Consider the following 24,823-nt stretch of genomic DNA (forward strand, 5'->3'; position numbering starts at 1 on the left):
TCTGTTAGCTGGACTGGAGGTTTTGCTGGCAGCGTTGGTGCAGCAGCTGTGCTCCGATGTGAACCGGTCCGGTCTGACTGAAGCTCTGCTGGCAGCGGTCCGGTTTGGATCCGACTGGTCCGGTTTGGACTCGACCGGTCCGGTTTGGACTGTACTGGAAGTTCTGCTGCTGGCACTGGAAGCAGCAGTGGATTGTGGTCTCAGACGGTCCAGTCTGGTCTCAAACTGTCCTGTTCTTTTCTGAATATGGACTTAATTCCACTTAGTTTTAACATGGGGGTTATTCAGCACTTGACCATGAAAACCAGAATATAATCTACTGACCAAGAACCAGATGCAGCTGGACCAGTTTGTAGCGTTCAGATTTTGACTTCCCATTCATTTGAATGGAAACTGACATTGAACACGTTGGTGAACAGATTCAACAACAGATCCTGCTGCTGTGATTCTCAGCTGACTGTTGGTCCAAATTTTTAAAGCATTTTTATTAATAGAAGAGAACACAGCGGAGGGATACCATTTAGGAGAGATACGTCCTGTTTGGGAGACCGGATCTACTTTTATTTTTAAATACAAATTTTAGTGTAAACCAAGAATAGAAATGCGAAATGACGACGGACCCAGGATGCTTTGTTGTCTTACAGCAGGATCTGTTGTTGAATCTGTTCACCAACGTGTTCAGTGTCAGTTTCCATTCAAATGAATGGGAAGTCAAAATCTGAACGCTACAAACTGGTCCAGCTGCATCTGGTTCTTTGTCAGTAGATTATATTCTGCTTTTCATGGCGGTCAAGAGACAAATGGAATATTGATTTAAGATAAAGGGAATGTGTCCAAGCTTTCCCCCCCCCCCAGTGTTCACACTTTTTCATCGTTTCTTTCTTCTTCTTTGTTTACAACAGGAAGGATGTTTTGTTGTCAGCGCAGCATCACACACAGTAAACCCGTGTGTCGTTTCCATGCGGCTTATTGGTGACAACTTGACCAGATGAGGCAGAAACGCAGCGGACTTCTTCCTCCCGCTGCGACAACATGAAGCGTTCCTGCAGGCCGGCTCGTGTATTTGTTGCTGTGGATGACGCACGGCGCCGCAGGAGGAGGCCGCATCACAACAACACATTAAAAACGGGGGCGCGATACAGGAGCGGTGCAAATGGATGTTTGTGTTTTTGCTTCGGGTCGCGTCCCGTCCTCATCGTTTCCTTAATGGCTTTTTAGCATCGAGCCCCGACGACCACCGGCTTTAAAAATGAGCCGGCTGGAGAACGCTGCTGCGCTGACAGAAATGTTTTCCCAATCCGTTTGCCTTTTCCCTGCAAAATTAAACTCAATTAATGAAAGAATCGCATACGTTTCGCCATCAAGAGCGACTGCCCAAATGTACAGTTGTTTGGGACCGTGCATGAGTCGAACCCCGAAACTCAAACACACCGCCTCCTCCTTGTTCTTCCTTGTAGAAAACGCTTCCAGGTTTCTGACTCCACTTCAGTTCCTCACACCTCTGGTTCAGTTCTAGAGGCTTTTATTTTGGGGCCGGGGTTTGAAACATGTTCTGGTTTCGGTTCCAGTCCATTTACAGACTGGTTCTAGTCCACAGCAGAGTCCGGCCATCCAGCCCGCTTCTGATCTGACCCGGTTTTAGGATTTCTGTTCAGCGGAGGCAGCGGGCGTGGCCGGGCTCTCAGGCTTCATGATCTGGTAGGTGATCAGGTACTCTGGGTAGGCCTGGGGAGGAAGGAGAACACATCAACCCAAAATCAAACAAAAGCTTACATATATATATATATATGTATACTGTATATAGCTTATTTCATACAACACCGTACCCCAAAGTGTTTTACTAACATGGTTAAAAACAGTTTAGAGTCATGAAGAAGAAATCCAGGGAGACGAGAACAGGAGAAGCAACATTTAAAAAGTTAAAGTGTTAAAAAGAAAAGCTAAAAAAACCCAAAACAACTTAGTCAATGTTGGAATCATCTAAAATGGCCAGAGGATCAGAAGTGTGTGTGTGTGTGTGTGTGCACGCATGCGTGTGTGAGGTCAGGCGATGGAATAATAATAATAGTAACAACAACAACAACATTTATAATAATAACTTTATGCAGAGTTACAAAGTGCTTTACGGAGCATAAAATGAATCAATAATGTTGCCTCTAAAGACATTTTAAAACAATTTGAGCTCATTTTTTGTCGTTTATCTGCCTCCCAAATTCATTGTGGTAATTCCTGACTTTAATACCTAAATAAATAACGCACGCACTTAATGTTTTCTAATTCCTATTTCTGTCCAACATACAAGGATAAATGACCTTGATGAAATGAGTCTGGAGGGACAGCAGCAAACAGGGAGGCAGGCAGTGTAAAGTCATGGCTTGGAAAGGCGTGAAGGAAATAAGTGAAGGTTTTACTTGCTAACAGAGCTTCAGTAAACAACATTTAGACAGATAGTCTGCTGATATTACGGCTTTAACGTTTGCTGATAACAACTTTGCTCCCACCGTGTGAATCTGCTGCTTGTTGGTCGCAATGCAGCTTCAGGCCAGCAGATGTCGCTGTTAGACTCTGCGCTCAACATGGCTCTGGTCCCAGAGGAAAAACAACTCAAATAATGGGAGTTTTAAATTTTATTGGGTTTTGCGGGAGGTTGTTATTCTGTCAAGGCGGCCTGCGTTCACTATAAAGTGTCTTGCTCTAGGCTACATTTTAAATTACTAAACATTAAGGCAATTTAAATCAGCAATCCACAGATTCAGCCCATTGCCAATCCCCTGTGTATTCGTCTACTCGCTCAGTCCTAGTATGTGTGTGTGTGTGTGTGTGTGTGTGTGTGTGTACCGACCTGCTCCCCTCTGTAGATGACGTATTCTGCATATGCCAGTCCGTTGACGCTCGGCCGTCCGATAACGGAGTGGTGTCCGGGGGGAGCGTGGGCCATCTTCATCGCACTGAACTGGAGGAACGACTTTCCCAGAGTCACTCTGCAGAACAGCATCTGCCTGGAACACACACACACACACACACACACACACAGTACACACACACACACACAGTACACAGACCGACGCATGTCAACAGAAAGGTCACACATAGTAATAATTGACAACATTTTTATCTAAATAAATGTCTGTTGTGCTACTCTATCTCTGCCTGCTCTAACTCAACAGTGATTCTATATCCAGTTCATAAATCTTCTCCACTGTCTGTTCTAAACAGTCGGTGTCTGGTAGCTCTTTCCTGGGAAAAATCCTCTGCCGCACAGGAAGTGATGCGTTTTACATTTCCGGTTTGTTTGGAATCAACAGAAGAAGAAGAACTGGGTAGTTAGCATGAGCAGTGATAGCCACCATGTCTGAACAGACAAAGAAGAGAGAAACTCAAACTGCAGCAACAGAAAATCCAAGCTCCGCCCACACTGTTTGATTGACAGGTGACCTGTGGGAAGTGCAGTGCAGAAACACCACAGCGATGAGCACTGACAAAATGAACGACAGATTACCAGTTAATAGATTTCACTATTCATATTGTCTCTAATCTTACTTATATGCTGTATTTTATTTGCTTTTCTGTTTCTTTACAGCCGATAGGAGACACTGAAATTTCACCTAATCGAATCCAATCGGATTGAATCATATCAAATTGGATCAAATCTAATTTAATCCAACCTCATCTAATCTAACATAAGTAAAACAAGTAAAACGTTATTTATACAGCACTGTTTTAAACACACAGTCACAAAGAGCTTCAGTAAAGGTAAGAAGTCGGACCTGTGGCAGACGTAGCAGGAGCGGTCTTTGTGGGCGGGACATCCTGTGCCTCCACCAATCCCGTAGACGTACTGGTTGCTCTTGGAGGAGTTCTCGGCAAAGTAGATGCCGGCTCCGAACATCCCGCCGATGTAGGCGTGGCGCTCGTCGAAGCCCTTATGGATGATGGCGTTGATGAAGGGAGAACCTGGCAGGAAGGAGAGAAAATGTAGGAGAAAGAAAAAGAGAGAAAAATGAAGATTACCTTTCCCTTAAGAGTTTCGTTGCTACACTTGGAGAAGAAAAAGTTCTCTGCGTTTTTTTTCTTATTTTTTAACAAGATGCTGTGCGTTTTCCACCAGCGCTGACAGTTTAGCATGTTTTCAGCAAGGAATATACATATATACACACTTTAAGAACAAATCGACAGTATTATGTAAACATGACATTTGACCAGTGGCATGTCTACATTCAGCACCCACTTCATTTGGTCCGCTTCCCCGTCTGCACACACAGCTCGCTCCTCCAGACAGTGAGTCACATATAAATAAAGCATAAAGCATAAAGCCTGCAGACGGGGTCGACACGTTCAGCCACTGTTTAACTAAATGTCAGACGGGGAAAAACATGTGATTTTAGTGACTTTGGATGTGGTGCGATCGCTGGTGCCAGACGCTTCGGGTCCAGCAGCTCAGAAACAGACGAGGATTTTGGCACTGCAGTGTTTAGAGTTTACTGAGAACGGTGCGATAAACAAAACACATCCAGTCAGCGGGAGTCCTGAGGGTGAACTGACTCGGTGATGATGAGGTTAGAGGAGGATGGAAAGACTTGTTTCAAATAAAATAACATCTCGGTCCAACAGTGGAGTGCAGAAGGGCTTCTCAGCACACAGCTGGTTGAACCTTGAAGCAGACCGGCTCCAGCAGCAAAGGAGACCAGGACCGGTTTCACTGCTGTCAGCTGAGAAACAAGAAGATGAAGCTACAGCAGGAACATGATCAACACAACTGGACTGAAGAGAGGGAGAACGTCACCTGGTCTGACAAATCCTGGTTTCACACGTTGATGTCAGGGTGAGAATTTGGTGTAAACAGCATGAATCCATGGATCATCCTGCCTGGTTTCAACAGTTCAGACTGATAGAGTGTGTGTGTTGTACTATGGAGTGGGAGTGTGGTGGTGGCTGTTCGTCATTTTTTATGTATAAGTTAGCAGGGTTAGGGTGGTAGTAAATGGATGGATGGGTGAGTGCAATTATGTATATATATTTTATGTATATAACTTGACTTATTCTGTGAAAGCACCTTGAGCTGCATTTCTAAGGAAGTGCACTATATAATTAAACTTGGTGGAGGTGTAATGTTGTAGGAGAAGTTTCCTTGGCTCACATCAGGCCCTTTAGCACCAACGCAGCAGCATCTGAACGCCACAGAGAACCTGAACGCTGCTGCTGACCAGGTGGATCCTTCAAGGACAAAAGTCTCATCTCTTCTTCAAATGGAAACTTCCAGCAGGATAAAGCTCCTTCATCTCAAGATGTTTCCAGGAACATGACGGTGACTTTAGTTCAGTCTCCACATCTCAGCCCAGTACAGAGCTGTTGGGTTGTTGGATTCAGCAGGAACCACTGACTTACTAGTCTGGTATTCAGACTGAACGTCCATCTGGTTCCACTCCATCATTCAGCCTGAGATTTCCTCCTCGTTAGCCGTTTTCTGTGTGGGAGGGTTGATTTTCCCCCAACCAACGAACCAATCACTAGTGACTGATGTATCTGAACCAACTGAACCGATCACTAGTGACCGACGTATCTGAACCGATCACTAGTGACTGACGTATCTGAACCATCTGAACCGATCACTAGTGACTGATGTATCTGAACCAATCACTAGTGACTGATGTATCTGAACCATCTGAACCGATCACTAGTGACCGACGTATCTGAACCAATCACTAGTGACCGACGTATCTGAACCAATCACTAGTGGCTGACGTATCTGAACCAACTGAACCGATGACTAGTGACTGATGTATCTGAACCAATCACTAGTGACCGACGTATCTGAACCAATCACTAGTGGCTGACGTATCTGAACCAACTGAACCGATGACTAGTGACTGATGTATCTGAACCAATCACTAGTGACTGATGTATCTGAACCAATCACTAGTGACTGACGTATCTGAACCAATCACTAGTGACTGATGTATCTGAACCGATCACTAGTGACCGACGTATCTGAACCAATCACTAGTGGCTGACGTATCTGAACCATCTGAACCGATCACTAGTGACAGACGTATCTGAACCGATCACTAGTGACTGATGTATCTGGACGCTCTGACATCACTTCAGTCACACTGATGCTGGGAGTATTTACTAACTTCACCAAGAATGTGAAGAATATCAATATCGTCTTTGCAAGGACAATCTGTTGGTTAATTATTATTATTATTATTATTATTATTATTCTGCCGAAACACCAATAAAAAACCGACACTGGAACGGTTCAAAGTTTAGTCCCGCCCACAAAGGCTCTGATTGGCTCGATTGTTTCTCTGAGCGAGAACAAGCCGTTGAAACACCAGACTCTCCGAGTCGCTCGACAAAATCTGAAGAGTGGAGAGACGAGGTTCAGGAGTCTGGAAGCAGACGAACTGATTTACTGATGAAGGCCGCTGCTTTTCTTCGTCTGTGTTCTCAAGTAACCGTTTCTACATGTTTGCTTCTGTGTAAAAAGAAAACTGTTCTCTCAGTCTCACAGAGGTTGAGGTGGCAGCCTTCAAGTCTCTGTGTGTCTCTCTCTCTCTTTCTCTCCTTCCCTCAATGTGCATTCATGAAATAAAACTGAGTGACCTGACTTGAATCCTGGGTTGGCAAGTTTCTTCTTTTATTCTTTTATATTCTTCAGTCCGACAGGATGAGGTGGAACAGGATGTATCGCAGCATGAATGTTCCGCTGAAAAACCTGCAGCAGCTGAGTGACGCTGTCGAGTCAGCACGGACAAAACCACCTGATCTCACACAAATACATGACATGAACACGACTTGTTATCACTGAATTACATGTCGGTGACTGTAAACAGGCAGTAGAGTCACAGTGCAGCAGCTCAGTGGGCGGTCAGGGTGCTGTGGTCGGGTGCTGGATGGATGGGCGATGAGTTTGACTTCAGTGCCTCAGACTGGAGTTCAATTCCCAGCTTGCAGGAAGAAAATTTCTACTGTGAGTCAAATGTTCATTTTTAGCTAAAGTTTTTCTTATTGAACCAAAAGCCTTATGACCAAAGCCTTTCCCAAACCATAACCAAGTTGTTTTAGTTGCCTAAACTTAACTGCTAGCCAACCTTCAGCTGAAAATGTCGTGTCCAATTCATGTTTTTGTCACAGAATTCCTGGTGTAGAAATGTAATTTTCACATAATTTGTGTCCACAGAATGTAAATCGCCTTTTCAGAGTTCGTGCTCATTTCGTGAGTTTTTCTGAGATCATGTTGGGACAAAGATCACTGTGGAAAGTTTCCAGTATCTGGTTGAATCCATGATGAATTCAGGCTGCTCTGTAGAGGAAGGTCCGACCTGGTCACCATTACAAACTTGGATGTCTTAAAGCCGCTTACTATCCTCATTTCCTCAATAGCTGTCACTGAAATTCCTCTATTGTAGAGAGGTAACACACACCAAAAGATGTTTGCAGAGAGGTGCTGATCACTGGTGGTAAACAGGAGAGAAAAGAAAAGGTGTCGCACACTCCAGCTCCATAGAAAATACTCTTCATTTTATTAACGTTTTGGCCTTGCGGCGTTCTTCAAGATCAAGAGGCCGCAAAGCTGAAGCATTATCAAATAAAGAGTATTTTCTATGGAGCTGGATGTGCGACACCTTTTCTTTTTTCTACTGAAAATCCCTCTGCCTGTATATGAGGAAATCCACCATGCTGCATCTGTGATTTTATTCACGTATTCATTTACCATGAAAGAGCATGCGCTCATTGTGGTGGTTGTGATTTTCGTCCGCAATTTCCTTCTGCCTGTGGGAGTATCTCTCTCTCAGCTTCTTATTCACCACCTTCTGAATCTGCAGAGTTGGAGGGAGGGAAGGAGGAGAGAGAGAGAGAGAGAGAGAGAGCGAGGGATGAAGGGTGAAAGAAAGAGAGAAAAAGTAATTATACCCCGTGCCATGAAATTTGACTAAAACTCGGAATTGCAAAAGTCAAACAAAACTCCACTTTTAACATTGACTAGGCCTAGGTAAGTTAAATAAGTTCATATTTGTGGTCCAAAAGAGAGAAATCGAGTGTCTGAGTCTCTGCATGTGTGTGTGTGTGTGTGTGTGTGTGTGTGTGTTTGAGTCTCTGCGTGTGTGTGTGTGTGTGTGTGTGAGTGACACACACCTTAAGGATGTTGTACCGGCTGAAGACCCCGCCTGCGTTGCCTCCATCACGGTGTTCTCTGATTGTACTCTGAAGCTGGAAGAGAAAATAGACGGACAGTAAGAGATGAGACAGACAGACACACCACATTTTTCTTTATTTTTACTATTTTCCACATTTTAGAATAAAAGTAAAGACGTCAAAACTATGAAATAACACAAATGGAATTATGCAGCGACCAAAAAAGAGTTAAACAAATCAAAACTATCTTATATTTTAGATTCTTTAAAGTAGCCGCCCTTTGCCTTGATGGAAAGGCAAAAGGCTTTGGAAAGAAATTCATACATAGGATCAACTTCACTATTTATATTTGTCTAAGAAACTAATTTCAAGCGTTTAAGCAGAAGCCTTTAGATCAAAATGGCTTTAAGAGAATGAGAAACACAGAGCATTCAGTCAGGTGGGTCCAGACTGTTGACTGGGACTGAACGTTTTAAAAAGGATGTGTTTGGGGACGACACACATCCATTTCAGTGTGTCTTCTCATTAGCATACGGTGTGATAAGTGCAGCCCTCTCCGGACAGCGTTAGTGTTACGAAGGTACAAGAGAAGGTCTGGTGGTCGGTCATCTTGACCTCGGCACCCGGGGAGTTTCATCCCATTCAGAACCAACATGTCAGTGATTCTCTCCAGTTCCCCGGTAAAAAACTTCCATCTGAAATGAGCTGCTGTATTTTGAGTTAACTCTGACGAAAGGGGGTCATTTTAATTCTGGAAAGATCGACATCTGGTGTTTCAGCAATTACCGACTTGTGCGGCCGGCATCTGGATCACAAGGCTCGTATTACCGGTGGCAGGTGGAGCGGCGTCACTCTTTACACCGGATCAGACCGAACTTTATTGATCCCCGTGGAGAAATTAGATCGGTTCAGCAACAAAAGTAATGGGAATCAGCGGGGAAAAGAGACAGCTAGAACATAAGCGCACAAGTAGAATATAAAATAAGCAATGAAAGGAAGTCGTGGTGCACTGAAGCGCAGTTTGGTGCCCAGAAGAACAGAAGAACAGAAGAACAGAAGAACAGAAGAACAGAAGAACAGAGAGAACAGAGAGAACAGAGAGAACAGAGGAGGAGAGAGCAGGAGCTGCTGAATCTGAATCTGACGTTACAAAGAGACTCTTAGAGAGTTTTGTCTGTTTTGGTGAGTTACTGAATTAACACGATGCCCCAGTGGATCCTTCTGCTGTCAGGATGACTGACTGAAGTGACATCACTCCACTGCACTGGCTTTCACTTTCTACTACTATTACTGCTAATGCTACTACTAATATTACTGCAACTACTACAACTACTGCTACTACTACTGCTACTACTAGTACTTTTACTCTTTCAGTCTTTCACTTGCATTTCTCTTTTTCACGCTTTTTACTTTTCTTTCTACCTTCAACTACTATTACTGCTACTACTGCTAATGCTACTACTAATATTACTGCAACTACTACAACTACTGCTACTACAGTTACTGCTGCTGCTACTCGTATTACTACTACTAGTACTACTATTACTACTACCTACCAGTACGACTTCTTCCATTTCTACTAGTACCATTAGTACCGCTACTACTACTACTACTACTACTACTACTAGTGATACTACTACTACTACTACTACTACTGCTACTACTACTACTACTACTACTACTACTAGTGATACTACTACTACTACTACTACTGCTACTGCTACTACTACTACTACTACTACTTAAACCACCTAGTACACCCTAGCAACCACCTAATGCACCCTAGCAACTGCCTAGTACACACTAGCAACCACTGGAAACACCATAGCAACCACATAGTTCACCCTAGGCAAAATCAAATTACAAACGGGTGAAACTCTCAACAAGCGGCTCATTGTAGCGTTCCTCAGCTGGGTCACATGGCCTCGTCACCCAGATACCAGGTGAGCAAGGTGGTGACTGTGTGAAATATCACTCGTTAATCCAGACAGGATTAAATCGACCCCACAGGATTAAAATGACCCAGGACATCAGAGTCAACACAAAATACAGCAGGTAGTTTCAGATGGAGTTGTTACTGGGGAGCTGGAAAAAAATCACTGACATGAGCCAGACCAGGTGTTACCAGGTGAGGTCTGTGATTAACACAGTTAATTATTTTACCATCCGGATGACTGACTCCGATGTGCATGGGCAAAATTAAAATACTGAACTCCACTGGTAACACTAATGCTGTCCAGAGAGGGCTGAGGTTATCTGAAGTTATTTGTTCGAAATTCATGCAGGTGCTGCATCACCATCAACCTGAATCTGTGTGTGTGTGTGTGTGTGTGTGTGTGTGTGTGTGCATACTTCTTCCTCCACAGACTGGAACTCCTTGTCGTCCGGTGCCAGGTCGATCAGCACGGTGCCCTGACTGGCACAGTGGAACGTCAGGTAGGGGTTGCCGCCTATAAACACACACACACACACACACACACACACACACACACACACACACAATAAAATCGCATAAGCGTGTTAAAGGTGTAGTGTAATATTGTAATGTGTTGTCCTATTTGGCTGTAGTGATATTCGTCCTATTTGTGACAGACAGACAGACAGATGTCATGAAGTATTCTTCTCTCTACAACGTTAACAGCAGCATCTCTATTATTTTGAGACCCAATATTCACATTCATTGTGCACCATCCTCTGTACGCATGTGTGTACTTGGGTGTGTATGTGTGTGTGTGTGTGTGTGTGTGTGTGTCTGACCTTGCTGGCCTCCCAGCAGCCTCTCGATGCCCTTGATGAGTTTGTGTCTGTGTCCGTAAGCGTTGATGCCGATCTCCTTCAGCTCCTCGTGCCCCATGTCTGCCAGCACGTCCAGCGAAATCTGCCCGGAAACAGCACAGCACAAAACAAGCCAATCAGAAGGAGTGTAGATACACAAGAAGAGGCGGGGCTAAGAAGGACAAAAAAAATCACAAGTGGGGTAAACACCAATCCCATCGCGAACCACGTTTTCAGTCTCAAGCCAATCTAAACGTCTATTTTGTCTTTTTGTTCGCCTTGTTTATGCCGTCTGCTGTCAGAAAACTGGAAATCGATAAAGTTCTGCTTTGTAATCGTAACAGGTATTGCAATGCGTTCAGTGCGTTGCTTTCTGACTGAAGTTTCAAGTGAGAGAATCTGTCACCGCTGCATCAACACTGCGGTTTATTCAAGTAATGCTTCTATTTATGCATGCGCAAACTAAATCTACCCATTTCTGCCAGCTCTCTGTCATATTTTTGAGGTGAAAATATTTTATTGGGCAATCAAAACTACAATGAAAAGTGATGGTGTGACACTGCAAGCGATAAACACACTTCATCACTTTCATTGTGGTATGTTTGAGCAGCTGGGTCCTTGTGCAGAAGTCTTCACACAGCAGCAACAAAAAAAAAAACCCCATTACAGATTTAGAGTGATTGCATTGCCACAGAGTGTAACAGCAGATTATGCTTACACTGATCCCCGAAATTGCGAACAATCAATAATAATGAGCGCAAAGGTCAACAATGTATCGCCCAGACAATAGATGTGACAAATATTCATGAGCAGTGACGGGTAAAGAAATAAGAGCCGAGGAGAAAAGGTCAGTTTTTCCTCTGAAAGGATGGTAGTAATGAAATTAGGTATGCAAATGACTGATAGTGATGTTGGGAGTTTGCTTACGGAGAGAGAAAATGAGCTCCGTGCTGCAGGCGGAGATAGTCCAGGCTTTTCAAATGGCCTAACCTTTACCGACTCTGAAAACACTTTTCTCATGCGCTGCTGTGTCTGGTCTCTCCCGGCTCTCTCTCCCGGTGTGAACCCGTCTCAACCCGTCTCCCGCCTCAGGCAGGGAGACACCGACACGCCGCTTCTCCGGCTGAACTGAGGAAACACTATCTGAAAATCTCCCTAATGCTAAAGCATAAAACCGAGAGCGCCGTCAGAAATCAAACCACAGAAAAGAGACTTGATCCTCTGCTGTTTGCGCCCGCAGGAGGCTGCTTGATATCTCTCACAGAGGAAAACACTTTATGTCTCAAACTATTTTATCCAGATCCAACCGGTTGACTTCTCTGAATTTTTTCGATCAGCAGTGAAAACGCAGCATCAGTGCAATCTTCCCCTGCAAAACAGCATCTGACTGGAATGCACTTGGAACTAATTCCTCCGGGAATTTTCAATTTTGCGATTGTGATTGCCATAATTCATGTGAATTCAACCAATACTCAGAATATGTGCGAGAACTTGCAATTTTTGCAAAATTACTGCAATTTTTCAGCATGAAATGGCACTTTTTTGCATAAAATTGTCCAATCAAACTTCATGTCAACAAACCTTTGTCTTTTTCTACGACAACAAGGAGTTTTATAGAAAGAGGAGATGAGTTCATGTGAGTTTTATTGACTGTTACAGGTATAAGTTGAATGCAAATTGTTTTTTATTTAACCTGCAATATTATAGTTTTCATTTATCACGAGCCTCTGGTTTAAAGACTGTTAGAAGAACACACAGTCTACCTCCAACATAAATAGACACTTTTTAAATTAAACTATACAGTTTTATAATCATCAAACATATTGAAATGGACTGATTTTATTGGTGATTACTGTTGTAGGCTGATGTAGGTTTGAAGTTATTTTTATTGAATCTGGAATCCAAGCACAGTATTTTCCTTTGCTGTAACTTTGAGCCCATGTTCATGTTCAGAAAATTAAAAAAAAGAATGAGCACTAAAGTATTTCCAGTAGGTTCTCTGATGTGCTGCATGCTTATTATCACAGAAAATTATTATACAGTGTATGACTATTCTCATATCTAAAAAAAAAAACCCAGTTCCTCTCTTTATCACTTCACACTCCTCTTCCTTTCAACTCTACCTCACTCATCATCTAGGTGTTAATGAAGGTTTGTTTCCCTTTAAGTAAAACAAGAATTCACACACACTCACACACACACACACACACACACACACACACACACACACACACACACACACACACACACACACACACACACACACTTCCTTCTGCTCCTGTACCAACTCCTGTGCCAAACTCTTTTGCCAGCTGGCATCTCTCTCTCTTTCTGTCTCTCTCATCCTTTCCGTCTCTCTCTCTCTCTCTCTCTGTCTGTCTGTCTCTCTCTCCCTCCTTCACTCTCTCTGTCTCTCTCTCACTCTCTATCTCTGTTTTTCCCTCTTTCTGTCTTTGTCTTCCTCTCTGTCTCTCTCTCTCCATCTCTGTCTTTCTCTCTGTCTTTCTGTCTCTCTCCATCTGTCTCTCCCTCTCTCCCTCTTTCTCTGTCTCTTCCTCTTTCTGTCTCTTTCCCCTTCTTTCTGTCTCTCTCTCCATCCTTCTGTCTCTCTCTCTCTTTCTCTCTCTTCCCCCTCCTAACTTCCGTTGTTCCCTCTCTCACACTCTCAAATTTGTGTGTCTTTGCATGTACATCTCTGTGTGTGTGTGTGTGTGTGTGTGTGTACCTGCTCCCTCTGGAAGATATCTCGGAGATGCTCCAGCCCCAGACTCTTCAGGAACTGGTTGATGGTCATGTCCAGCAGCGCTGCAGAGAGAGGAGAGGAGAGGACAGGAGGACAGGAGAAAAGAGGAGAGGAGGAGAGGGGAGAGGAGAGGAGAGGAGAGGAAGAGAGGACAGGATAGGAGAGGAGGAGAGGAGAGGAGAGGAGAGGAGGAGAGGAGAGGAGGGGAGGAGATGAGAGGACAGGAGAGGAGAGGAGAGGAGGAGAGGAGAGGAGAGGAGAGGAGAGGAGGAGAGGAGAGGAGAGGTGAGGAGAGGAGAGGAGAGGAGAGGAGAGGCGTCATGATGTCAGCGGGGTGATCGAGCGTTTCGGCCCACAACTCCTCCCCCCGTGTGTGTGTGTGTGCGTGTGTGTGTGTGCATACGTACTCTCTCCTTCCTTCCTGTCAGACCCTGAGGCTCCGTCTGCGGTTCCCGTGGCTCCGCCCACCGTGATGTCACTGAGGGGGGCGGTCAGGTTGTCGATGCTGCTGGCCGCTGACAGGCAGGAGGGGGAGGGGGAGGGGGAGATGACCACGCCCCCTGTGGCACCCGTGCTCACCACACCTGCACTCACCTGGGAGCGGGACAGAGAAAGATAAAAGATAAAAGGTCTACGTGTGAGTAACTGGACGATGTCAGTATGTCTCGTCCTGCAAATTCCTGTACATTTTTAATTCTGATTCTGATGCTAAAAAAGTTTCCATTCATCAGCAAAAAAACAAAAAACAAAACCCTCAACAATTCACCGAGCTGTGCAGCCCTGCTCGCCGTGTTCAGACAGACGGACACCAGGCTGCTCCGGCGTTGTTGCTGACTCATGCAGACAGGTGTGTGTGTGTCGGCTGTGATGACTCAGAATGTGGGTCAGGGGTTTTCACACAGCTGGGTGACGCACCTGGCGGCGTGACGCCCAGCAGCAACGCTTTGAAATATTTCTGTGTATAGAGGCTTTATAGTTGTGTCACAAGTCTTCTATCAACCACATCTGGTGTTATCTGGCTGTACGCAAATCACTGCTAAATCTATAACAACCAGCTATAAAACCTGAACAATCTTGTTGTGGTGTGGCTGCAGATCCACTCAGTAACGTTCTCAGTAAAAGTGAATAGTGTGATAAGGTGGATTTGGTTACTGTGACACAGTAAACTGTCTTGTCTTTAGCCCTAGTCTCTACTCCAAAACACTCTGAGTTGTAGCTTGAGAAGAGTCAGCTCAGTTAACCTGAACAAACTGTTAGCTAGCTAACTAGCCGGCAAACACACTGATGTTAATGTGAACATGCTAACGCTAGCTGCTACTAGATACGTTAGCTAGTGTGCTAATCAGATGTGTTAACAACAAGACAGTGATGTTAGCTGACCAGATACTATGGTTAGCTAGCTAACAAGCTGACATTATCTAAACACTAAATCAATCAGATGGATCAGTGATGAAATGATCAGTTCAGTCAGAAACAGACAGAAATTAATCGTCTGTTCAATTCTGTTGAGATGGACAAGTTACATGTGTATTTATGCAATCAGCTGTTCACAGGTCCTCCAATATGGCCGCCAGAGGGTGTGTTATGTCACCTGAAAGCCCTCTATACATGCATGTGTGTGTGTGTGCGTGGACACTCACCACAGTGGCTTGGGGTTTTAAACAGCTAGGCAGGGCATCTGGCGGCATGGCGTCAATCAACAACGCTCTGATGTCATCAGCCTGCGACAGACAGAGTGAGCGAGAGAGAGAGACAGGATGTAGATAGATGTCAGTTTGTTTGTATTCCAGCTGTCATCAAGTCCAAAAAAATACCAAGGAGATTATTTGTTTTAGCTGTTCTACGTTCATCTGCTGGTGCGATCTTCCCTGCTTCTCAAACTGAGACTACTCATACACTGTTTTCTGCTCTCTGTTTCCTTATATGGTGATTTGGCACACAGGTAGTGTCGTGTGTGTCAGCGTCCGAAATTAACTTCTGACAAGTGCCAAATTCAGATAAAATGAGTCTTGTCTTGTCTGGTGGATAAATCAATACAGGTCACTCGCCACACTGCCTGCTAACCTTTTGAGACATTAACATTTGAATCCTTCGGTTATATACACTGTTTGTTCTTTGCCTTTTTCCAAAACTGGCTCCTGATTGGCTGTCTGTACACAAAGCGGTCGTGTCCAAACTCCTTTTTCTTCGTTATCTGGATGGTTAACCAGCCAGTTGAAAATTAAATTGCTTAATGCTTAATAAGCATTAACTAACCCTTAATTAACAGTTAACTAATGTGTAATTTACTAATGGTCTTCATGTTAACTAAGGTATTAATTTATACATTATTTAATAGTTTATAAAGATGACTATTAAATAATGTATAAATTAATACCTTAGTTAACATGAACACCATTAGTAAATGATTACCAGACACATTAGTTAACTGTTAATTAAGGGTTAGTTAATGCTTATTAAGCATTAACTTACCCTTATTGTAAAGTGTTACCAATTAACTTTATTCCCACATTGCAAAATTAAAAATGTAGCCCAAGACAGTAAAAGATATGTTGTATGAGTGAGATAATATTGCTCTTGCTCTTGTTGCTCTTGTTTCTTTATTGGATTCACACAGTACCTGTCTCTATACATGAAATAGCACTGAAAACAGGTTGGGTGAAGTATTTCCATGAAAAAATGTATATTAATTATTTTGGCTGGTAAAAATTCAAATTCGATTATATGTGTTTTAGTGAACCGGCCCTCGGTAGGTGAACCAAAAAGTCGGACACTGCGTGTATTAATAAAGCCTCTGTGTTTCGGCCCGCCACACCGTTGCCAGGTCCAGCGGCGTCTGGCCCTCCTGGTTCTTCATGGTGGGATCGGCTCCGTGGGCCAGCAGCAGCGCGCAGAGCTGGGTCCGCCCCTTCTGGGCCGCCTCGTGGAGCGGGGTGAACGCCCACTTGTCTGTGGCGTTGACGCACGTGTTGTACTTTATCAGCAGGGCGGCGATATCCACGTGCTACAGAGAGGAGAGGAGGTACAGAGGGGAGGAGGAGGAGGGAGGGAGGGAGGAAGAGGGGTGAGGAGGTGGAGGACAAGGAGAGGAGATGAGAGGGGAAGAAAGAGGAAGGATGGGGAGGAAAGGAAAGGAGAGAGGAAGAGGAGTAAGGAGGCGGAGGACAAGGAGAGGAGAGGGGAAGAAAGAGGAAGGATGGGAAAGAAAGGAAAGGAGAGAGGAAGAGGAGTAAGGAGGTGGAGGACAAGGAGAGAGGGGAAGAAAGAGGAAGGATGGGAAAGAAAGGAAAGGAGAGAGGAAGAGGAGGAGGGAAGAGGAAGAGGAGTAAGGAGGTGGAGGACAAGGAGAGGAGATGAGAGGGGAAGAAAGAGGAATGAGGGGAAGGAAAGGAATGGAGAGAGGAAGAGGAGGAGGGAAGAGGAAGAGGAGTAAGGAGGTGGAGGACAAGGAGAGGAGATGAGAGGGGAAGAAAGAGGAAGGATGGGAAGGAAAGGAAAGGAGAGAGGAAGAGGAGGAGGGAAGAGGAAGAGGAGTAAGGAGGTGGAGGACAAGGAGAGGAGATGAGAGGGGAAGAAAGAGGAAGGATGGGAAGGAAAGGAAAGGAGAGAGGAAGAGGAGGAGGGAAGAGGAAGAGGAGTAAGGAGGTGGAGGACAAGGAGAGGAGATGAGAGGGGAAGAAAGAGGAAGGATGGGAAGGAAAGGAACGGAGAGAGGAAGAGGAGGAGGGAAGAGGAAGAGGAGTAAGGAGGTGGAGGACAAGGAGAGGAGATGAGAGGGGAAGAAAGAGGAAGGATGGGAAGGAAAGGAAAGGAGAGAGGAAGAGGAGGAGGGAAGAGGAGTAAGGAGGTGGAGGACAAGGAGAGGAGATGAGAGGGGAAGAAAGAGGAATGATGGGAAGGAAAGGAAAGGAGAGAGGAAGAGGAGGAGGCAAGAGGAAGAGGAGTAAGGAGTAAGGAGAGGAGATGAGAGGGATGAGAGGGGAAGAAAGAGGAAGGATGGGAAGGAAAGGAACGGAGAGAGGAAGAGGAGGGAAGAGGAAGAGGAGTAAGGAGGTGGAGGACAAGGAGAGGAGATGAGAGGGGAAGAAAGAGGAAGGATGGGAAGGAAAGGAAAGGAGAGAAGAAGAGGAGGAGGGAAGAGGAGTAAGAAGGTGGAGGACAAGGAGAGGAGATGAGAGGGGAAGAAAGAGGAAGGATGGGAAGGAAAGGAACAGAGAGAGGAAGAGGAGGGAAGAGGAAGAGGAGTAAGGAGGTGGAGGACAAGGAGAGGAGATGAGAGGGGAAGAAAGAGGAAGGATGGGAAGGAAAGGAAAGGAGAGAGGAGTAATGAGAGGGGGAGGTGGAGAAGAGAGGAAAAGAGAGAACAGCAGCAGAGCAAAGGTGTGAAGTCTGGTGAGCGAGTGCTACATATAAATTGCAGTGAGATAAAATAGAATAGCATTCTCAGAAATAGAAACTGTGGGATTTATTAACTCCATCACAACCCTTCGCTCTCTCTTCTTTGTCCTTCCTTCCTTCCTTTCTTTCTCTCCTTCCCTCATTCTTTTTCCCTAATTGTCTGTCTCCAGATCTTGTCTTAGTGTCAAACACAATGTAGCTCGTTCCTGAGTGACACTGGGGGATGCTACAGTGTGTGTGTGTGTGTGTGTGTGTGTCTCCAGAAAACGCAGCTCAGAAAATGTTTTTGAAAATAATACAGACGCAGCTGTACAGTGCACACACACTGTCCGTCCAAAGTTTGGGGACACTTTGCCATTTCTAAAATTTCTAAAAGTATTGTTTAATTTTCTCTATTATTTTTCAATGAAGAAGTAAGGGGAAAAAACATGCCTGCAAAAATATCTATTTCCTAACACTTTGGATGTATTTCTTCAGCACTCAGCTTCATGTTGATCAAAGTGAAGAGTTGTGATCACGGTAATAAAACTTAAGGGCGGTGTTATAATCGTTACTGGTTTTTTTTCCACAATCTACACTCACTGGCCAAAATAACTGGAACAGCAGTTTCCCATGAAACATCAAAGAGCGGTCACATGTCTGTTGAGCTAAACCTGCAGCCTGATCTGAATCTGATTTTCTACGCTGTTTTGTGACTTTCAATTCAATTTGATGAGCGTGACAATTAACCATAATTGACTGGCAGTCATATTATTATCAAATAGTAATCATTTTTGAATCAAATGCTGATATTTTGCCAATAATAAGTGAGTATACTCTCCAGAATGGAGGCACATGGACGCTCTTCAAAAAAACGTTTTATTTTTATTGCAGAAAAAAACAATGTGTTTGGAAACGCCGAAACTGCATCGACATGCGTTGGTTTCTACTGCATCAATAAAAGTTTTTTTGAAGAGCGTCCATCTGCCTCCAAGAGCAGCTGAACTGCTTTCCTCTAGTTATTTCTTGTCCATGAACTCCAATTATTTTGGCCAGTGAGTGTATAGTAATACTTATTGGTTATTGTTTCATCCCCAGTGTGTGTGTGTGTGTGTGTGTGTGTGTGTGTGTCTTACCCCATATGAAGCAGCGTTGTGTAAAGGTATCAGCCCTCCTTTGTCCTGTGCATTGACATCAGCTCCATGCTCCAACAGATACTCTGCTACCTCCAAGTTGTTATAACCAGCTGAGAGAGAGACATAGAGCCAGACAGAGAGAGAGAGAGAGAGAGAGAGAGAGAGGGAGAGAGAGAGAGAGGAAGAGAGAGAGAGAGGTAGACAGACAGAGGAAGAGAGAGAGAGTGAGACAGAGAAAGAGAGGAAGAGAGAGAGAGGTAGACAGAGGAAGAGAGAGGTAGACAGACAGAGGAAGAGAGAGAGAGAGAGAGAGCGAGAGGTAGACAGACAGAAGAAGAGAGAGAGAGAGGTAGACACACAAAGGAAAAAGAGAGAGAGAGAGAGAGGTAGACAGAGAGGAAGAAAGAAGAAAGCAGGGTCAGAGGAGAAACAAAAATGTAGATGGGTAATATTAGAGAGAGAGATAGAGAGAGAGAGACAGACACAGAGAGAGAGAGAGAGAGAGACAGAGGAAGAGAGAGAGGTAGACAGAGGAAGAGAGAGAGAGGTAGACAGACAGAGGAAGAAGAAAGAAGCAGGGTCAGAGGAGAAAAAAATGTAGATGGTAATAGAGAGAGAGAGAGAGAGAGACAGACAGAGAGAGAGAGAGACAGAGGAAGAGAGAGAGAGAGACAGACAGAGGAAGAAGAGAGAAGAAAGCAGGGTCAGAGGAGAAACAAAAATGTAGATGGGTAATAGAGAGAGAGAGAGAGAGAGACAGACAGAGAGAGAGAGAGAGACAGAGGAAGAGAGAGAGAGAGACAGACAGAGGAAGAAGAGAGAAGAAAGCAGGGTCAGAGGAGAAACAAAAATGGGTAATGAGACAGAGACAGAGAGGAGAGAGAGAGACAGAGAGGGAGAGAGAGAGACAGACAGAGACAGAGGAGAGAGAGAGACAGAGAGAGAGAGACAGAGAGGGAGAGAGAGAGAGACAGACAGAGAGAGGGAGAGAGAGAGATGTCAGATGTCATCGTCTCCAGCCTGACAGTATAATCCTCTCTCCTCTCAGACAGAGGGTGAGTGGGTGTCTGAGCGGTCAGATCTATGGAAATATCACAGAGACCTTCAAAGTGTTCTTCAGCCGTTTCTTCACTTTTACAGTCAGTCAGACTACAGCAAAATGTTCCAATTTACATTTATTTTTGGACTGTGAGAAAGACGAGTCTGGGTTTATGAAATTGTGCGGAAAGAGCACGATGTCTTCAAATGTAAGAAATGTTTTTTCCATGCATGAAAAGTGGGAGAAAACGGTTGTATTGTGTGCTTTGAGTTTATACAGATTTTGTGTATTTCAGCATTGATTTAACATCATTATGGATGGATGTGTGTGTGTGTGAGTGTGTGCGTGTGTGAGTGTGTGTGTGACTGCAAGGTGCCGCAGAGGAAAGTCGTATCTCTGATTATCTCTGAATATCTCTGAAATCGATGCTATCATGATTACAGAGATCCTGGATGTGTGTGTGTGTGTGTGTGTCTATTTACCTTCGAGGACCTACAGCACCTCGATGCTATCAGGACTTTGAAGTTTCACACTAAGTTTATGTGAGTTCCAAGGTTATTATAGCAAACTAAAACTAAAATAAAATCATTAGAGGTGTGTGTGCATATATGTGAATATACAGTCAGTGGCCACTTTATTAGGTACACTTAAACAGTATTGGGTATAATCTCATTTTTAGATATACATAAGACAATAACACGTTAATATTCCTGTTTATGTTCTGCAGAGCAAAGTCAGATTAACAGGAGGAGAATCACTGGAGACAGTTTGAGACTTCACTGAAAACTTCACGATATCCATTTCCCTCAAAATCCCGAGCATGCTGACAGTTTCAGCCTCACTCCCGAAATGTTGGGACTTCGTTTTCCTGCTGTCAGTCTCTTTTTTTCCTCTGTAAACAACAGACTTCCAACGTCTGGAAGTCAAAGCGAGCGTCGCCAAGCGGTCGGATCGCCGCTCCAATCCTCTGAGAGAGAGAGTCCCGGTTGGATTCAGGTGTTTAAAGTCTAAAATTACCTTCAATAATGAGATTAAAATCAGAATACTCCACATGTCTTAATCATTAGTTGTTTCTGCTTACTCTGACTATGACCTTATTCAGGTTCAGGGAATCAGAAAATGCTGTTTACAAGGCAATTTCTTACTCAGGCTTTTCTTTTAATGGGGTTAATATCGGATGATGTGGAGACTGAACTAAAGTCACCGTCGTGTTCCTGGATCCATCTTGAGATGAAAGAAGCTTTATCCTGCTGGAAGTTTCCGTCTGAAGAAGAGATGAGACTTTGGGCCCTATTTAAACGATCCATGGCGGATTCGGCAAGTTGGAGAAACAAACGGTTTTCTAATCTAATCTAAAATATAAGATTGTTTTGATTTGTTTAACACTTTTTTGGTTGCTGCATAATTCCATTTGTGTTATTTCATAGTTTTGATGTCTTTACTGTTATTCTGAAATGTGGAAAATAGTAAAAATAAAGAAAAATACGTGTGTTCCTGTGTGTTTCTATGTGTTCCTGTGTGTGTTTCTGTGTGTTCCTGTGTGTGTTCCTGTGTGTGTTTCTGTGTGTTCCCATGTGTGTTCCTGTGTGTTTCTGTGTGTTCCTGTGTGTGTTCCTGTGTGTGTTTCGGTGTGTTCCTGTGTGTTCCTGTGTGTGTGTGTCACCTGCGAGGTGCAGCGGGGTGGAGTTGCGCCCCTGTGTGTCCCTGCAGTTGATGTTGTCCGGGCTGCACAGCTTCTGCACCCGGGCCAGGCAGCCCTTCTTGGCGGCGTCCAGCAGCGCGGCGTCGCCCCGCAGCAGGTCCTGGATGTCCGTGTCCCCGTCCTTCACCAGGTCCAGAGGCGTGTTCCCGTCCCGGTTCTTCTTGGTTGGGTCCGCTCCGTGCTGGAGGGAGGGAGGGAGGGAGGGATGGGAGAGAGAGAGAGAGAGAGAGAGAGATGTTAATACTATTTGTTCACAGTGTGTCCACGCATACAGACTGAAAAGGAAAAGGTTATATTCAAACTTTTATAACTGAGCCAATGTTTGTATTTGAAATGTCAAGTTCTCCTGGTCCAGTTCTGTGAAAGGTGAAGAGGATGATGAGGAAATGTTATAAAATCTCATGCTGAATTCTTACAATAAGAGGAGAGAAAGTGATAGTCGGGGTTAGACCGCTACATCAGGATGCCAATACAGCAGGCAAATATTGATCTTTTATTAAAAATTGAAGCCAGTCAAGTCGTCCACCTCTGATCTGATCTGAGGTTCCTCCTGACCACAGATACAGGAAAACAGGCTCTGAAAACCTGACATGAAATTTGATTTTCTTTGCATATTTCATTTATTTATTTAAATGTTCAATGTTTATTTTTTGTAAATGAATTCATTTAAAGGCAGTAATGCTTCCCAGAGTTTCTCTGCCAGTGAACAGGTGTGTGGTGTCTCTCTGCCTTAAAGAGCTGCTGACACTAACAGAGTTTCATTCAGAGAGACATTTTGGATTGTAAAATTATAAAATGTTGATTATACTCCTTTTCTATAAGAGTTATGGTATTATGGTTATGAGTTTGGGATGTACTTGTACCTTTTCCTTTCTTTTTGATGTGTGTGAGAAGGATGCCGGTGCCTTGGTTTCTTCTTTTTGTATTGGAAACATTATATGTATGTATTGGATGTAAACATTGTAGATATGTGACTGCAGATCATGGGTATGTGACAAAACAGCCATTTCCTAGTCATGTGACCTAACAGAGATTATATATGGCACCAGCTTTCACCCTGAGGAAGGCTACGCATGTGTCGCATGTGTCGGTGCTTTTTAAACATATTTATGTTACGTATTATCCAATAAATAATAAAGGCTTTGTATGGGAAGAGACACATTTTTTCTGCCGAAACATGACCCTGTCACCCAAGGTTCAATGCGCACCTCTCCATACTACACCATACTGAAGCTAAAGCCTCTTTAGTTAATTAGGATTTCATCAGTCTGGGTTTCAGTGGAGAGTTTTAGTGTCCCATGATGCTCTGAATGCTGCTTCAGAGGCTTTTACACCTTCCATTTGTAATTTTTTGGCATGAAAATGGTCAAAGTTTAAGATTGAATGTCGGTACAAAATATTACCTATCTGCGATTTCAGTCTAAAAATATCGACCTTCATAAACCCACATCGGTCGAACCCCAGTGACGGTATTTCACTTCGGCGAGGAAGAGACGACGACAAGTGAAGAAGAGTGAGAAGAGGATGATGGGAATTGGCTGGAGATGAGAAGGGACAGAGAGAAGAGAGGAGGCAGAGAGGTGAGGACAGGACAGGACAGGACAGGACATCCCGTGGAGAGGAGAACACCTCGCACCCTGGAGAACCGGACAGCAGACATTCTCTTTGCCTGACTGTCTCCTAGGTTACGCTTTGACTCGTCGTTTCAATGTGGTTTTTGAACTCAATTTCAACTCGCTCATTAAAGTTTGATGTTGTGGGAACCGGTCCTCTGGGCGTCCAGCGTCGGCCTGGAAATGTCTGTCATGCTTCTCCTTTTTTTTGACTTTTTTTAATCTGTCCACATTAAGTTTTCCTGCTCTGCTTGTCCGCTTCTATTATCTCTGTCCTTTCTTCCTCTTTATATTCTCTTTGTGACTGAAGTTCTATTCAGAAAAAGTAGAACAGAGGCCGGTCGCTGAATGTTTGGAGAATGGTTACCAGTGGTGATGAGTGGTGGTGATTTTCATATAAATAAACTACTTTTTATCACCAGTTGCTCTAACTCAACAGTGATCCATCCTATATCCAGCTCATAAATCTTCTCCACTGTCTGTTCTAAACAGCCGGTGTCTGGTAGCTCTTTCCCGGGAAAAATCCTCTGCCGCACAGGAAGTGATGCGTTTTACGTTTCCTGTTTGTTTGGAATCAACAGAAGAAGAAGAACTGGGTAGTTAGCATGAGCAGTGATAGCCGCCATGGCTGAACAGACAAAGAGAAAAGAGAAACTCAAACTGCAGCAACAGAGAATCCAAGCTCCGCCCACACTGTTTGATTGACAGGTGATCTGTGGGCAGTGCAGTGCAGAAACACCACAGCAACAAGTGCTTAGGACCAAAGATGTCTCTGTTGCAGCGTAGCAAGATAGTGATCCGTCACTCCTAGACATCTTCCTGACAGGATCATTGTTGCTTCTTCCCTGACCAAAAAAACCCAGAAATGGCTAATTTATGTTTTTCTATTTCTCACCATAACCTTAAAGAATACGGGAGCGAGTGCAGCCGAGTGTTATTCAGAATATAAATAAGATATAACAAAGAGTCGATAGAAAGTTGACAACAAACATAGAAGACAGAGAAAAACCTACTGCTGAACTTTGTAATAGACTATTAAAAAAAATAGAGAGAGAACAGTTGCCTCCTGAGGCCACAGCAGACTATCAGCATGGTGGTGGTGGTGTGTGTGTGTGTGTGTGTGTGTGTGTGTGTGTGTGCAGTGCTGTGTTAAAAAGGAAATGAGAGAGAGGTGCTATGTGTGCTAGCCGTATGCTACACAATGCTGGCTGGTTGTACAACATTATTATAAAAAACCCTACCAGCTTAAAGCAGCACGTTTCCAACTACTGTGTGTGTGTGTGTGTGTGTGTGTGTGTG

At 44.1% G+C, this 24,823-nt stretch overlaps 1 protein-coding gene across 1 annotated transcript in view; it reads right to left on the reverse strand.

The window, feature by feature from the left end:
• Positions 1 to 1,482: 1,482 nt before the first annotated feature.
• Positions 1,483 to 24,823, reverse strand: part of tnksa (tankyrase, TRF1-interacting ankyrin-related ADP-ribose polymerase a) — a 113,154-nt gene continuing 89,813 nt past the window's right edge. Inside the window, exons 18-30 of the mRNA XM_078288391.1 lie at positions 21,873 to 22,092; positions 19,171 to 19,280; positions 16,473 to 16,661; positions 15,298 to 15,378; positions 14,065 to 14,251; positions 13,640 to 13,719; positions 10,897 to 11,017; positions 10,492 to 10,589; positions 8,140 to 8,214; positions 7,718 to 7,823; positions 3,768 to 3,954; positions 2,843 to 2,999; positions 1,483 to 1,725 (exon numbers count right to left, since the gene is read on the reverse strand). Of these exons, the coding sequence (XP_078144517.1) occupies positions 1,639 to 1,725; positions 2,843 to 2,999; positions 3,768 to 3,954; positions 7,718 to 7,823; positions 8,140 to 8,214; positions 10,492 to 10,589; positions 10,897 to 11,017; positions 13,640 to 13,719; positions 14,065 to 14,251; positions 15,298 to 15,378; positions 16,473 to 16,661; positions 19,171 to 19,280; positions 21,873 to 22,092 (1,698 nt within the window). The 3' untranslated portion in view covers positions 1,483 to 1,638. The remainder of the gene's footprint in view (positions 1,726 to 2,842; positions 3,000 to 3,767; positions 3,955 to 7,717; positions 7,824 to 8,139; positions 8,215 to 10,491; positions 10,590 to 10,896; positions 11,018 to 13,639; positions 13,720 to 14,064; positions 14,252 to 15,297; positions 15,379 to 16,472; positions 16,662 to 19,170; positions 19,281 to 21,872; positions 22,093 to 24,823) is intronic.

The sequence above is a fragment of the Centroberyx gerrardi genome, chromosome 2 (assembly GCF_048128805.1).
Source record: "Centroberyx gerrardi isolate f3 chromosome 2, fCenGer3.hap1.cur.20231027, whole genome shotgun sequence".
Lineage (NCBI taxonomy): Eukaryota > Metazoa > Chordata > Actinopteri > Beryciformes > Berycidae > Centroberyx > Centroberyx gerrardi.